We start from the raw sequence: 13,040 nt of genomic DNA on the forward strand, positions 1-13,040 counted from the left end.
ATCCAGTTTTTTGGAGTCCCTGTCTCCTGGCACCGTCGGGAAGGATCCAGGCGCTGATTTTGAAGAACAGGAGGCTTGTACCACCAAGCTCTCCGGCGTAGGGTGTCTTGAAAGAAAGCCAGGGTCAGATGGTGCAGTCCGATATCTCCTGGCCACAGCCCTATGAACTGCCGAGGAAGATACAGGCTTCTTCCACACCTCCAACACCGGATCAAGCAAAGCCTCATTAAACGGCAAGAGAGGCTCCGCTGCAGCAGAGGCCGGATGCAGCACCTCCGTCAATAAATTCTGCTTCGCCTCTGCCACCGGCAAAGGCAGGCCCAGAAAATTAGCCGCCTTCCTCACCACCGCGTGAAAGGAAGCAGCCTCCTCCGTATACTCCCCTGGAGATGAAAGGTCCCACTCAGGGGAAGTATCCAGCCCACTGGCCGTATCCAGACCATGCAGTCCATCTGCCGAGTCCTCAACCTCTCCTTCCTCCAGGACTCGCTGGTACTCCTGCTCTTCCAACAGACGGAGAGCACGCCTCCTTGAATGTAGTCTCTGCTCAATGCGCGGAGTCGACATGGCCTCTGCCGAAGTCGAAGATCGGCGCCGATCTCCAGAAGCATCCGACGCCGCATCCGGCGCCGCAGACAGCTTCGGCGCCGATGAAGGAACAGGACAAAGGGATCTTGGAGCCGATGGACCCACCGGAGTCACAGGACGAAATCCCGACGTCGACGGGATGGAAACATCCGGAGCCAATCCCTCTGAAGCCACCGGAGCGGCCACCGGCGCCGACACCGGCGCCGAGCCCACATTCCCAAAAGGGAGAAAGGGCATAAAGGGTGCCGGCCGAAGAGGCGCAGGATCACCCAATGAAAAGGCCAAAGGCCCCGAAGGACCAGCCGGAGCACCTCCTGGAGCCATCTGCTGAAAGATGGTATACATCGCATTCAGAAATGCGGTACTATCGGCTCCAGGGGCTGGAAAAGCCGGATACTGGGGTGCCTGGATCGAAGGAGACCCCGACGCCGGCCTCGACGTCCGCGACGCCGGAGACATCACAAGAGGCTGCATCACCTCAACCACAGACGCTTGTCCAGGCGAAGTCGGTGACGCCGGAGAGGGCAACGGCGTCGATGGATGCGGCGTGACCGTGGGACTGACCTCCCAAGTCCTCCGACGTCGAGCCGAAGGCGACCTCGAACGAGTCTCCTTGCTTGAATGACGCCGTGAATCTCTACGGCGCCGGGAGTCTCGATGACGCCGATGAGACCTTGGCGAGGAAGACTTCTTGTGATGTTTTTCCTTTCTCTTCGACTTCGCCAGGAATAATTTAGCCTCACGTTCCTTGAGGGCCTTCGGATTCATGTGCTGACATGAATCGCAAGTCACAACGTCGTGATCGGAGCTCAAGCACCAGAGACAGTCGGAGTGAGGATCTGTAACGGACATCTTGCCCCCACACTCTCGACAGGGCTTGAAACCCGACTTTCTCTGAGACATTGTTACCGCAGAGAACAACTACGCAGCAGAAAACACACTGTAACCACTAAAGTAACAGTAGCTCCCTCGAAGATAACCGTTTTGAATGCACGGAAAAAAGGGAACTGACGTCGGCACGTCGTCGAGGACCTCTTATTGCCTGTATGACGTCAGACGGCGTCGCGTGGGCTAGAGTGACGTCCTCGTTGACGTGCAGAGACTAGGAAGAAGATTTCAGTCGAATGCTGGCGCCATGGGAGTATTCATTAGGTGAGGAATCCACAGGTAGTTGTATCCATCAGAAAGTATTATTTTCACTATGAGCAGTATCCGTGAATACGTTGCAACGATCAGCATAGCCCCGTGTAATATCGCAACAAACCTGCAAATATAGTTGACATTTTTTTTTTAAAGAAAAAATTCTGACTCATTTATACACTAATTCATTCACTCATAGTAGCACGCAGACAACAATGCAGCTACTGACAGAGCCACTCAGACACACACACGAACTAACAGACCCAAACAGACACTCACATACCCACTCACACACCCACGCAGACCCTTACGCAACCACTCACAGACCCTAACACTGATGCACTCACTCACAGACCCACTGAGACAGTCACACATCCACTCACAGAACCACTGACCCTCACACACCCACTTTCACACCTAGACGCTCTCATACCCAGAGACACCTATTCTCACACCCAGAGAGACAGACCATTCGGTTGTGCATGGTGGGGTTGGGTGGTTATAGTGGGTTGGGCGTAGGCATTGGGCACAGGCAAGGACATGTGCCTAACCCCAGCCCCTCACAGCCAGAGGCCATGCACAGCTGGGGTTGGACTAACTTATTATAATTGTATTTAGGTTAAAAAAAACAAAAAAAGAGAAATTCACTGAAAAAACACACTTTAAAGGGACATTGTTAGAAATGGGGTCTTTGGTTGACAGTCAGGTTACCTCCTGTTCAAACAAGGACCCTCACTCTAGTCAGGGTAAAAGAGAATCACCCTCCACTAACCCCTGCTTACCCCCTTGGTAGCTTGGCAGAGCAGGAGGCTTAACTTCAGAGTGCTAGGTGTAAAGTATTTGTACCAACACACACAGTAACTAAATGAAAACACTACAAAATGACAACACTAGTTTAGAAAAACAGGAAATATTTATCTAAACAAAACAAGATCAAAATGACAAAAATCCACAACACACAAGTCAAGTTATCAATAAAAATGCAAAAAGAGTCTTTAAGTAGTTTTAAACACAAACTGACGCTGTCAGCGTGAAAAAGTACCTTTAGCGTGTCAAAAATAACCCCGCACTGACGAGTGCGCGTCAAAAAGGGCTTGTGATGCGTTGGTTCCACTCACGAGCGGGACCGTGCGTCGTTTCCCCTTTCGCCAGGTCAGGGAGCCCCGTTTCTTCTTTACGCAGGACAGCGATGCGTCGATCCGGTCAGCACTCTCGGGTCCAGGCAGGCCTTGCGTTGTTTTTTCACGCACAGCAGTACTTGAGTCGGAAATCCAGCTGCATGATGATCCAAAAACCCTGCAGCGCAGGTTGTGATCTCCAGCCTCCGTCAGCGATGCTGCGTGTCGTTTCTCCTGCTCCATGCGTCGATTCTACAGTCGCGTTTCCTGCGAGCGTTGTTTCTCAGCTGCGGAGCCGGCAGCGCATTGTTTCTTCAGCGGCAAATCGGAGTTGTGTCGATCTTTTCCCCGCACATCACTCTGTGCGTGGATTTCCTTGTCTTTAGGCTGCCAGCTTCTCCTTTCAGGGTGCCAGGAACTGGATGGGCACTACAGGGCAGAGTAGACTCCAGGTGCTGGAAGAGAGAAGTATTTGCTGACCCTGAGACTTCAAACAACAGGAGGGAAGCTCTAAATCAAGCCCTTGGAGATTTCTTCTCAAGATGGAAGGCACACACATTTCATTCTTTGCCCTCTTACTCTGGCAGAAGAAGCAACTGCAGGATAGCTCCAATAAGCACAGTCACAGGCAGGGCAGCTCTTCTTCCTCAGCTCTTCTCCAGCAGAGTTTCCTCTTGTTTCCAGAAGGGTTTCTAAAGTCTGTGGTTTTGGGTTCCCTTCTTATACCCAATTTCTCCTTTGAAGTAGGCCTACTTCAAAGTAAAGTCTCTTTTGAATGTGAAATCCTGCCTTGCCCAGGCCAGGCCCCAGACACTCACCAGGGGGTTGGAGACTGCATTGTGTGAGGGCAGGCACAGCCCTTTCAGGTGTGAGTGACCACTCCTCCCCTCCCTCCTAGCACAGATGGCTCATCAGGATATGCAGGCTACACCCAAGCTCCCTTTGTGTCACTGTCTAGTGTGAGGTGCAACCAGCCCAACTGTCAAACTGACCCAGACAGGGAATCCACAAAGAGGCAGAGTCACAGAAATGGTATAAGCAAGAAAATGCCCACTTTATAAGAGTGGCATTTTCAAACACACAATCTTAAAATCAACTTTACTAAAATATGTATTTTTAAATTGTGAGCACAGAGGCCCCAATCTCCACATGTCCACCCACTCCCAAAGGGAATCTACACTTTAATCAGATTTAAAGGTAGCCCCCATGTTAACCTAAGAGAGGGACAGGCCTTGCAACAGTGAAAAATGAATTTTGCAATATTTCACTATCATGACATATAAAACACATTACTATATGTGTCCTGCCTTAACCATACACTGCACCCTGCCCTTGGGGCAGCCTAGGGCCTATCTTAGGGGTGTCTGATATGTAAGAAAAGGGAAGGTTTAGGCCTGGCAAGTGGGTACACTTGCCAAGTCGAATTTACAGTTAAAACTGCACACACAGACACTGCAGGGGCAGGTCTGAGACATGATTACAGAGCTACTTATGTGGGTGGCACAACCAGTGCTGCAGGCCCACTAGTAGCATTTGATTTACAGGCCCTGGCACCTCTAGTGCACTTTACTAGGGTCTTACTAGTAGACCAAATATGCCAATCATGGATAAGCCAATTACATACACACTTTGTAAAGGGGCACTTGCACTTTAGCACTGGTTAACAGTGGTTAAGTGCCCAGAGTAACAAAAACAGTAAAATCGGAGTCCAGCACACATCAACAACCACAGAGGCAAAAAGTTAAGGGAGACCACGCCAAGGATGAAAAGTCTAACAAACATTATAGTTAGAAAATAAAATAAAAAAAGAAAAACCCATAGAAATTCACTTACAAAAAACAAACGTTACAGGGATGTTATAGTTAGGTTCTGAATTTACTCATACGAAACCTTAGAAATTCAGCAGTTATAGTCTGAGTAATCTCAAGTAACTATAAGTCGCACCCTAGGGTAACTACAACACACCTCCTAGCCATGCACTGCTAAATACCCCAGATATTACAGCAATCATGACAACTTCTATAACCTCAGTGATTATGTCAATGTAATATTTGCAGTAAAATTATTGAGAATACAAATGTACGTGGTGGGGGCGCGAGTTATAGTTACCTTAGGGTGTGAGTTATAGTTACTTGAAATAACTAACTATAATTGCTGAATTTCTAAGGTTTTGTATGAGTAAATTCAGAACCTAACTATAAGGTCCCTGTAACCTAAAGTGAAAAAGATAGAGTCAGCATTTTAGTAAATGTACTGCTACTTTGAGTGGATAGTCCAATCATGTCAAAAAAAGATGAACATGTTGATAAGGACCCTGTAACGTTTGTTCATAACACCAATGTCGTCATTTGAGATCTCATCAGTGATGTTACGGATTATGTCTTCTAATGTGCCATGAATTAATGTCATAAGCAATGTGGGTGCACATCATGTTTTGTTTAATGAACCATAAATGGCGAACTTCAGTGATTTTTAGAATTTGTTTTTTAACTGTAATTGCACTTTAACTGTGTTTTTTCAGTGAATTTCAGAGATTTTTTTAAACATACATTATACAGCTATAAAGCAAATCTAAACATAACTTCAATATAATATTTGGTCTTTTCACAGAATTTCTTTTTAATCATAATCCACATGGAACAATGCTCTGGATCTTACCTCCGTTTACAGCTAATCTCCATTAGTATTAGGGTACAGAAGCCCAGAAGGGGGGCAGGGAGGGGAAGGACTAACCCTTGACTTTGTTTCAGCCTCAGGGTACAGATACTGGGCTGAGTGGCCAATTTCAGGATACCACCCCTGGATTGATGGGAAGGAAAGTGGATAAAGGGTGCATAACACCTAGGGCTGCTGTCCTCCACTCTTAGAAATCTTTAAGGTTAGAGATCTCGGGTAGGACTGGGACCTTACTTGACAACACTGGCAGCACAGAGCCACTGTCTACATCCCATTGCCTAAGCAGGGAAATTCATCAAGGTATTGCTCGTCTTCCCCCGGCTTTAGACTGGAGGGGGTCATGCTGGAAATGGCCCTCTATACAGGGTTTTGCCTTCCTCCTCATACCTTTGCTGGATTTTTGCTCTTGTTGGCCTTAGGACTTTGTGCACTTTACTCTTGCTAACCAGTGTTAAAGTGCTTGTGCTCTCTCACTGAAACATGGTTAAACTGGCATATACCCAATTGGCATATTTAATTTATTTTCAAGTGCCTTGCAGAGTGGTATAATATGTAACAGGGGCCTGTAAATTAAATGCTACCAGTGGGCCTGTAGCCAGCACCGATTGTGCCACCCACCTTAATACCACTCTAAAACGTGTCCCAAGCCTGCCATTGCTGCCTGAATGCAGTGTCACACCATGCCTACTTGGCATTTAAACCACCTTAAACCAAGCCTTAAACCTCCCTTTTATTCCATGTAGGTCACCTCCAAGGTAGGACCTAGCAGCCCATGGGACAGGGTGCTATGTGATTAAAAGGTTGGATAGGCACTTTAACGTTTTACATGTCCTTGTAATGAAAAACATCCCAAATTTGTTTATCATTACTGTGAGGCCAAGCCCCCCCCCCATAGGGTACCATTGAGGATTCCTTATTACATTTAATAAGCCATAATTCCTAAATGAGAGGAGGAAGATATGTCATGTTTGGTACCAACGGAATTGTATTGATAAATCTGCTTTAATGGTAAAGTCAGATTTACCACCTGAACCTTGCTGAGTGAGTCCTCAACCCCCAAGAGATATTTATCCACCCTGGGCCTTTGGTTGTGCTGCTAAAGATGACCAGACATCCACAGCTGACGCTTTTATCTTTTAGGTGTAAGTTTTCTCCATAAACTTTAAATTCATAACTCTGGATTTTACTTACTGGATGTTTGTTGTTTTACTGTCAAATAATTTATTAAAATTGACTCTATTTTTCTAAATTGGTTTGGCGATTGCTCTTTTGTTGTGTTTTCACTTTATTACTGTTTGTGTGCTGCATAAATACTTAACACATTGCCTGTAAGTTAAGCCTGACTGCTTTTTGTGCCAAGCTACCCACGGTTAAGCACAGGTGAATTTAATGACTTTTTGCGGTTCACCCTGCAAGGTATTATGACTATTGCTTGACCAGGCCTCACACTCCAGTCAACCAACAACCTAATTTCTTACAGTGGAAAAATACATATTTACTGTACCTTGTAATTGCTGTATCTCCAGAACCCTCTAGTGGAACTTTTTAATTTTGTTGTCTAAAAATATATAAAAATTGAGTAAATTTTTAAAAATTTACATTAGATTCCTTGAGTGTCTAGTGTCTTTCGTATGCAATCTCTTTGGTGCTGTTTAAATGCTTTACATTTGTTCCTTTGTATAAGCCTTGCTGCTCAGAGCAACAATGACCCAGGGTTGAGCCAGAGGGGTTAACAAATAGACCCTAAGGGGTTGGTAAGTGTATTATACCGTGAGGTCACGCAACCACACCATATAATAACCCCATTTCCTCACAGTGTTCTTTCAATCAAAATTCAATATTCAACTTATAACCATATTCAACTTGTATTTCAGACACCTCCTCCAGTTTCTTCCTATATCTGTCTCATCTCTACTTCACATTTCTTTTCTGATTTCTCTCCACATCACCATTATACACTAATCACTCATGTTACCCTGTTTGGCTAGTGTCCTATCTTACTTTCTTTTTGCTTCTCTTCTGGTACATATGACTAACCTTATATTACATTAAAGTGTTTTCACTCCTTTGCAAACACACATCACAACTAATTTCTATTCACTTTCCCCAGTCTTGGAATGTTCCTTATTTACATTTTAGTTTACTTTTTTCATTTCCTGTACCATTTACTTACACAAATTTAACAAAATGGAAAAGAACACATATTGCAAAGAATTACATGGTCACATTTAAAATAACCACTGACGACATACCTCGAGAATGAGCTGACCCATATGATGGAGTAGAAAGAGACCTTGCCTGACTAGAGCCAGTTCTGGGAATTGCTCTTCTTTTCTCAGCAGGATTTGCTGACAGACTGCGTTTTAAAGAGTAAACCCTAAAAGAGATAAGAACTGATTTGGCATGTAAATAAACAATCAGGGTAGTAGAGTAATAGGTAGCTTAAATACTGACAGGAAGGTAAGTTATTGAAGCTTATATTATCTGAGTAGAAGAATATTAGCGAGCCAATTAAATCTGAAACACAACCTCTCATTTTAAACTAAGCAAACTAAGAATGGCATTCTGACTTCCTTTGTGTTCTAATCTGTATCATCACTTGCTCCATGCTGAGGTATTTGAAAATATATTATAAAATGAAGTATGAAGGCGCTCTGGAAGAGGTTTACAATTGGAGAGGAGTCCCACAGCAGCCCCTACTCATGTGAGACCATAACACCTGGCCCACCAGCCAATGAGAAGTTAGAAAACATTACCAGCCACCAAATGTAGCTAAAATGACAACTGCATTCACATAAGCTAGAAAGCAGCTCACTCAAGATAAAATCTTCAGGTTCCACAGGAAAAATGCTCTGCGCTAATGGGATTTTATATATTCATGATGTGTTTGACATGTGTGATAGTCTGTGTGTGTTTGTGTGGGAGCATATGTATTGCTTCACATACTTGCCTGGACAAGTGAAGGTAAGTGAAAAAAACAAAAGTTAAAGGGATGTGGTAATTAGGTGAAACTGCAAGTTTAAACAAAAGGTTTTAAACAAAACCACTGAGATTAACCAGGTATAGTTAACTGAAGTATCTATAACGCACCCCATGGGAAAACTGTAACTCGTGCACCACTGGGTCTCCTGCCAGCCACCATCAAGAGTGCGGTGGAAGCCAGCAATCTTTTTTTTTTTCTTTTTTTTTTTTTTTAAGTAGGTGCCCAGGTCTCACCGAAAACATTGCCAGGCTTGGGTCACAGACCCCATCAGCCAGCACCCATCCAGGGTACTGTTCAAACCTGACTGAGAGGGGTTTTTCTTTCTTCTCCTCCTGGGTGAGAGCAATCAACTGTGCCCCAGGGCATGCAGTCCATGGGACACTGTAAGTCATCAGTTCCTTGGAGATGGAGTCCATGGGTCCTCTGGGACCCATCACTAGGCCTCTGGGGCTAGGGTACCCCTACCCTGTCTCCCTATATTTATTCTAATACTTGTTTTTATAACACAAGGACTGAGTTGCGGAATCCTAAGATGGAGGCTACAATATCTTTATTGATGTTTTGGAAGCCTATCAAATCTCATCTATTGACCTGTCAGGTCTACGGAGCCAGCGCAGCCTGAAACATACATATAATTTGAACCTTCATTTCTCAAAAACAACTGAGTGGATTTACACCAAATTGCAAAAAGCACACTAGTTTGGGTAAAGATCTAGCTTTCTGCCAGATTTGGTGTAAATCCCTTCTGCAGTTTAGTCTGTAGCTATGTCTAAAGTTCCTTTGGGAACCTGCAAGGGGAACACACACCTGCCTTCCTCTTTCTCACCCTAAAACTTTCCAGAAAGGATCTTAGGTGCACGAGAATGAGAAAATGTCAAACAGCTCCACACTAGCAAACAAAAAAAACAATTTCCTATGGTCCGAACTATAACTACCCAGTGGCACACTCCAATGAGTTATATATACCTATTATTTACTGGCTGCCAGGATTGAAAAGCAATTTCTGAGGCGGCAACAAAAAGTGTACACTGATTGAATAGAAGTACAGACCAGAATGGATGTGTGTTTGGTAAGGGAATGAATTGACAGTGTGCTGGGATCCTGCTAACCAGGCCCCAGCACCAGTGTTCTTTCCCTAAACTGTACCATTGTTCCCACAATTGGCACACCCTTGGAACACAGCATGTATTTTGCCACCCTAAGGGACCCCTCAGTAAGGACATGTATTCTGCCATTGCAGAATGTGTGTATTGGTGGGGAGAAAAAAGTAAAGTCAGCACGGCATCCCTCTAAGGGTACCATGCCCACCAACCATTGCCAGTGGCATAGTTAAGTCAGCCCTCTAGCAAGCCTTACAGCCGTAAGGCAGGATGCACTATACCACAGGTGAGGGCACAGCTGCATGAGCAATATGCCCCTACAGTGTCTAGGTCCATTCTTAGACATAGTAGGTGCAGTGTGGCCATATTAAGTACATGGGCTGGGAGTTTGTCCTTACGAACGCCACAGCTCCATGATGGCTTCACTGAAGGCTCAGAATTTGGTATCAAACTTCTCAGCATCATAAACCCACACTGATGCCAGTGCTGGATTTATTGTATAATGCATCCATAGGGCATCTTAGAGATGTCCCCTGGATTTAACCAACCCTTTAGTGTAAGCCTGACCAGCCTGTGCCAGCCTGCCACTAAAAGACAAGTTTCTGACCACATGGGGTGAGAGCCTTCGTGCTCCCTGGAGTCAGAAACAAAGCCTGCTTCACACCTCTCCTTGCAGGAACTGGAACACGTGGCAGTGAGCCTCAAAGGCTCAGGCCTGGTGTTACAGTGCCCCAGGGCACTCCAGCTAGTGGAGATGCCCATCCCCTGGACGAAGGCCCACTTTTGGTGGAGAGTCCAGCAGGAAAATTAGGTAAAACAGGGTTGAGGGACCACTCCAGCTAGGACCACCCCTAAGGTGTCCAGAGCTGAAGTGACCTCCTCCTTGCAGAATCTTCCATCTTGGTTTGGAGGACAGGGACCAATATTGTAGGGTCAGGAAGGTGCCCCCCTCCCCAAAGAGAGTGGGCACAGGAAGGGTGTAGCAATCCTCAGGGACCGTAGCCATTGGCTACTGCCCTCTGACCCCTATAATGCACCTGAATCTAGGATTTAAGGGCACCCTAGAACCTACCTCACCAGATTCCTGGCGACATCAAGAAGAAAAGACGGAAGAAGAACTGCTAAGCCGAACCCAGCAGAGAAGACTCCAGACACGAACTGACTTGGCCCCAGCCCTACCGGCCAGTCTGCAGCTTCAGAAGCCCTGCTACAAAAAGCCAATGCATCCTGCATGACCAGCGACCTCTACAAACCCCCAGAGGACTTCCTGCCCAGCAGAGGACGAAAAAACTCCTGAGGACAGAGGCCCTGTCCACAAGAAACTCCAACAAGGACTCCAGAACCACTGCAGATCCGCAAGTCCTGCCCACTCTGCACCAGACGCCCACGGCCCGTGTCCAGATGGCCCACTGGTTCAGAGCAGGTCCCCAAGCAATGATGAGCTTGTGAGCTGCCCCCTCCTGGCCAATACAATGACGCCTGCAGCCTAGAACCAGAGGACCCCCCCTGATCCAACTAAGATTCCTGACAGCTAAAGGTACCAGAATCTGGGCAGCCCCCAGGCCTTAGGTAATCCGACCTACGGTCCAGCGATGTTCAACAGGCGGTTCCTCCTCCTAGTCCAGCCTGTGTTTTTTTGGGACGACCCTTGGACCCAGCCTGCAGCATCTTTTGTGCCCTCCAGGTTCCTATTGAAAAGCACTGAGCACCCAGCCTTGTGTTTGCACCCTGCACCCGGCCACCCTTATGACGCTTAGGGTGTGTGACTGGTGCCTACTTGTGGCCGCCCAGGTGCTCACCTGAAGCCTGAAGGTCTGCTCTCTGAAGATGCAGGTACTTACCTGCAAGCAGATCTTTTCCAAGCACCCCCAGTCCTCATAGGATTCCATTGCAAACCCGACGTTAACTTTGACGTCTGCACCTAACTGGCCCTGTGTTGCTGGTGGTGCACTTTTGGGGTCAACCTAAACTTCGACCTGCTAACCAGAACCTCAGTGTTTATGCTCTCTCTGCTTTAAAAATTTGGCACTGCAGGCTAGTGACTAATTTTACCAATTCTAATTGGCACACTGGAACACCCTTATAATTCCCTAGTATATGGTACCTAGGTACCCAGGGTATTGGGGTTCCAGGAGATCCCTATGGGCTGCAGCAATTCTTTTGCCACCCATAGGGAGCTCAGACAGTTCTTACACAGGACTGCCACTGCAGCCTGAGTGAAATAACGTCCATGTTATTTCACAGCCATTTTACACTGCACTTAAGTAACTTATAAGTCACCTATATGTCTAACCTTCACTTAGTGAAGGTTAGGTGCAAGGTTACTTAGTGTGAGGGCACCCTGGCACTAGCCAAGGTGCCCCCACATTGTTCAGGGCAATTTCCCTGGACTTTGTGAGTGCGGGGACACCATTACACGTGTGCACTACATATAGGTCAATACCTATATGTAGCGTCACCATGGTAACTCCGAACATGGCCATGTAACATGTTTAGGAGCATAGAATTGTCTCCCCAATACCATTCTGGTATTGGGGGGACAATTCCATGCATCCCCGGGTCTCCAGCATAGAGTCCGGGTACTGCCAAACTAACTTTTCAGGGTTTTCTCTGCAGCTACCGCTGCTGCCAACCCTCAGACAGGTTTCTGCCCCCTGGGGCCTGGGCAGCCCAGTCCCAGGAAGGCAGAACAAAGGATTTCCTCTGAGAGAGGGTGTTACACCCTCTCCATTTGGAAATAGGTGTTAAGGGCCTGTGAGGAGTAGCCTCTCCTGGCCTCTGGAAATGCTTTGAAGGGCACAGATGGTGCCCTCCTTGCATAAGCCAGTCTACACCGGTTCAGGGATTTCCCCCGGCCCTGCTCTGGCGCGAAACTGGACAAAGGAAAGGGGAGTGACCATTCCCCTGACCAGCACCTCCCAGGGGAGGTGCCCAGAGCTCCTCCAGTGTGTCCCAGACCTCTGCCATCTTGGATGCAGATGTGTGAGGGCACAATGGACAGCTCTGAGTGGCCAGTCCCAGCAGGTGACGTCAGAGACCCATCCTGATAGGTGCTTACCTTTCTCAGTAGCCAATCCTCCCCTGAGGGCTATTTAGGGTCTCTCCTGTGGGTATCTCACCAGATAACAAATGCAAGAGCTCACCAGAAATCCTCTGCACTTCCCTCTTTGACTTCTGCCAAGGATCGACCGCTGACTGCTCCAGGACGCCTGCAAAACCGCAAACAAAGTAGCAAGAAGACTACCAGCAACATTGTAGCGCCTCATCCTGCCAGCTTTCTCTACTGTTTCCTGGTGGTGCATGCTCTGAGGGCTGTCTGTCTTCACCCTGCACTGGAAGCCAAGAAGAAATCTCCCGTGGGTCGACGGAATCTTCCCCCTGCCAACGCAGGCACCAAACTTCTGCATCACCGGTCCTCTGGGTCCCCTCTCATCC

General features: G+C 46.9%; 1 protein-coding gene across 6 annotated transcripts in view; it reads right to left on the reverse strand.

Moving 5' to 3' along the window:
* The window catches only part of CPLANE1 (ciliogenesis and planar polarity effector complex subunit 1), a 1,992,329-nt gene that overhangs the window by 102,742 nt on the left and 1,876,547 nt on the right, over positions 1–13,040 (reverse strand). For all 6 annotated transcript variants that reach the window (XM_069221234.1, XM_069221235.1, XM_069221236.1 and 3 more), the window contains one exon: positions 7,775–7,899. In XM_069221234.1, coding sequence (XP_069077335.1) covers positions 7,775–7,899 — 125 coding nt within the window. The remainder of the gene's footprint in view (positions 1–7,774; positions 7,900–13,040) is intronic.

Source organism: Pleurodeles waltl, chromosome 1_1 (assembly GCF_031143425.1).
Source record: "Pleurodeles waltl isolate 20211129_DDA chromosome 1_1, aPleWal1.hap1.20221129, whole genome shotgun sequence".
In the NCBI taxonomy this organism is placed as follows: Eukaryota; Metazoa; Chordata; class Amphibia; order Caudata; family Salamandridae; genus Pleurodeles; species Pleurodeles waltl.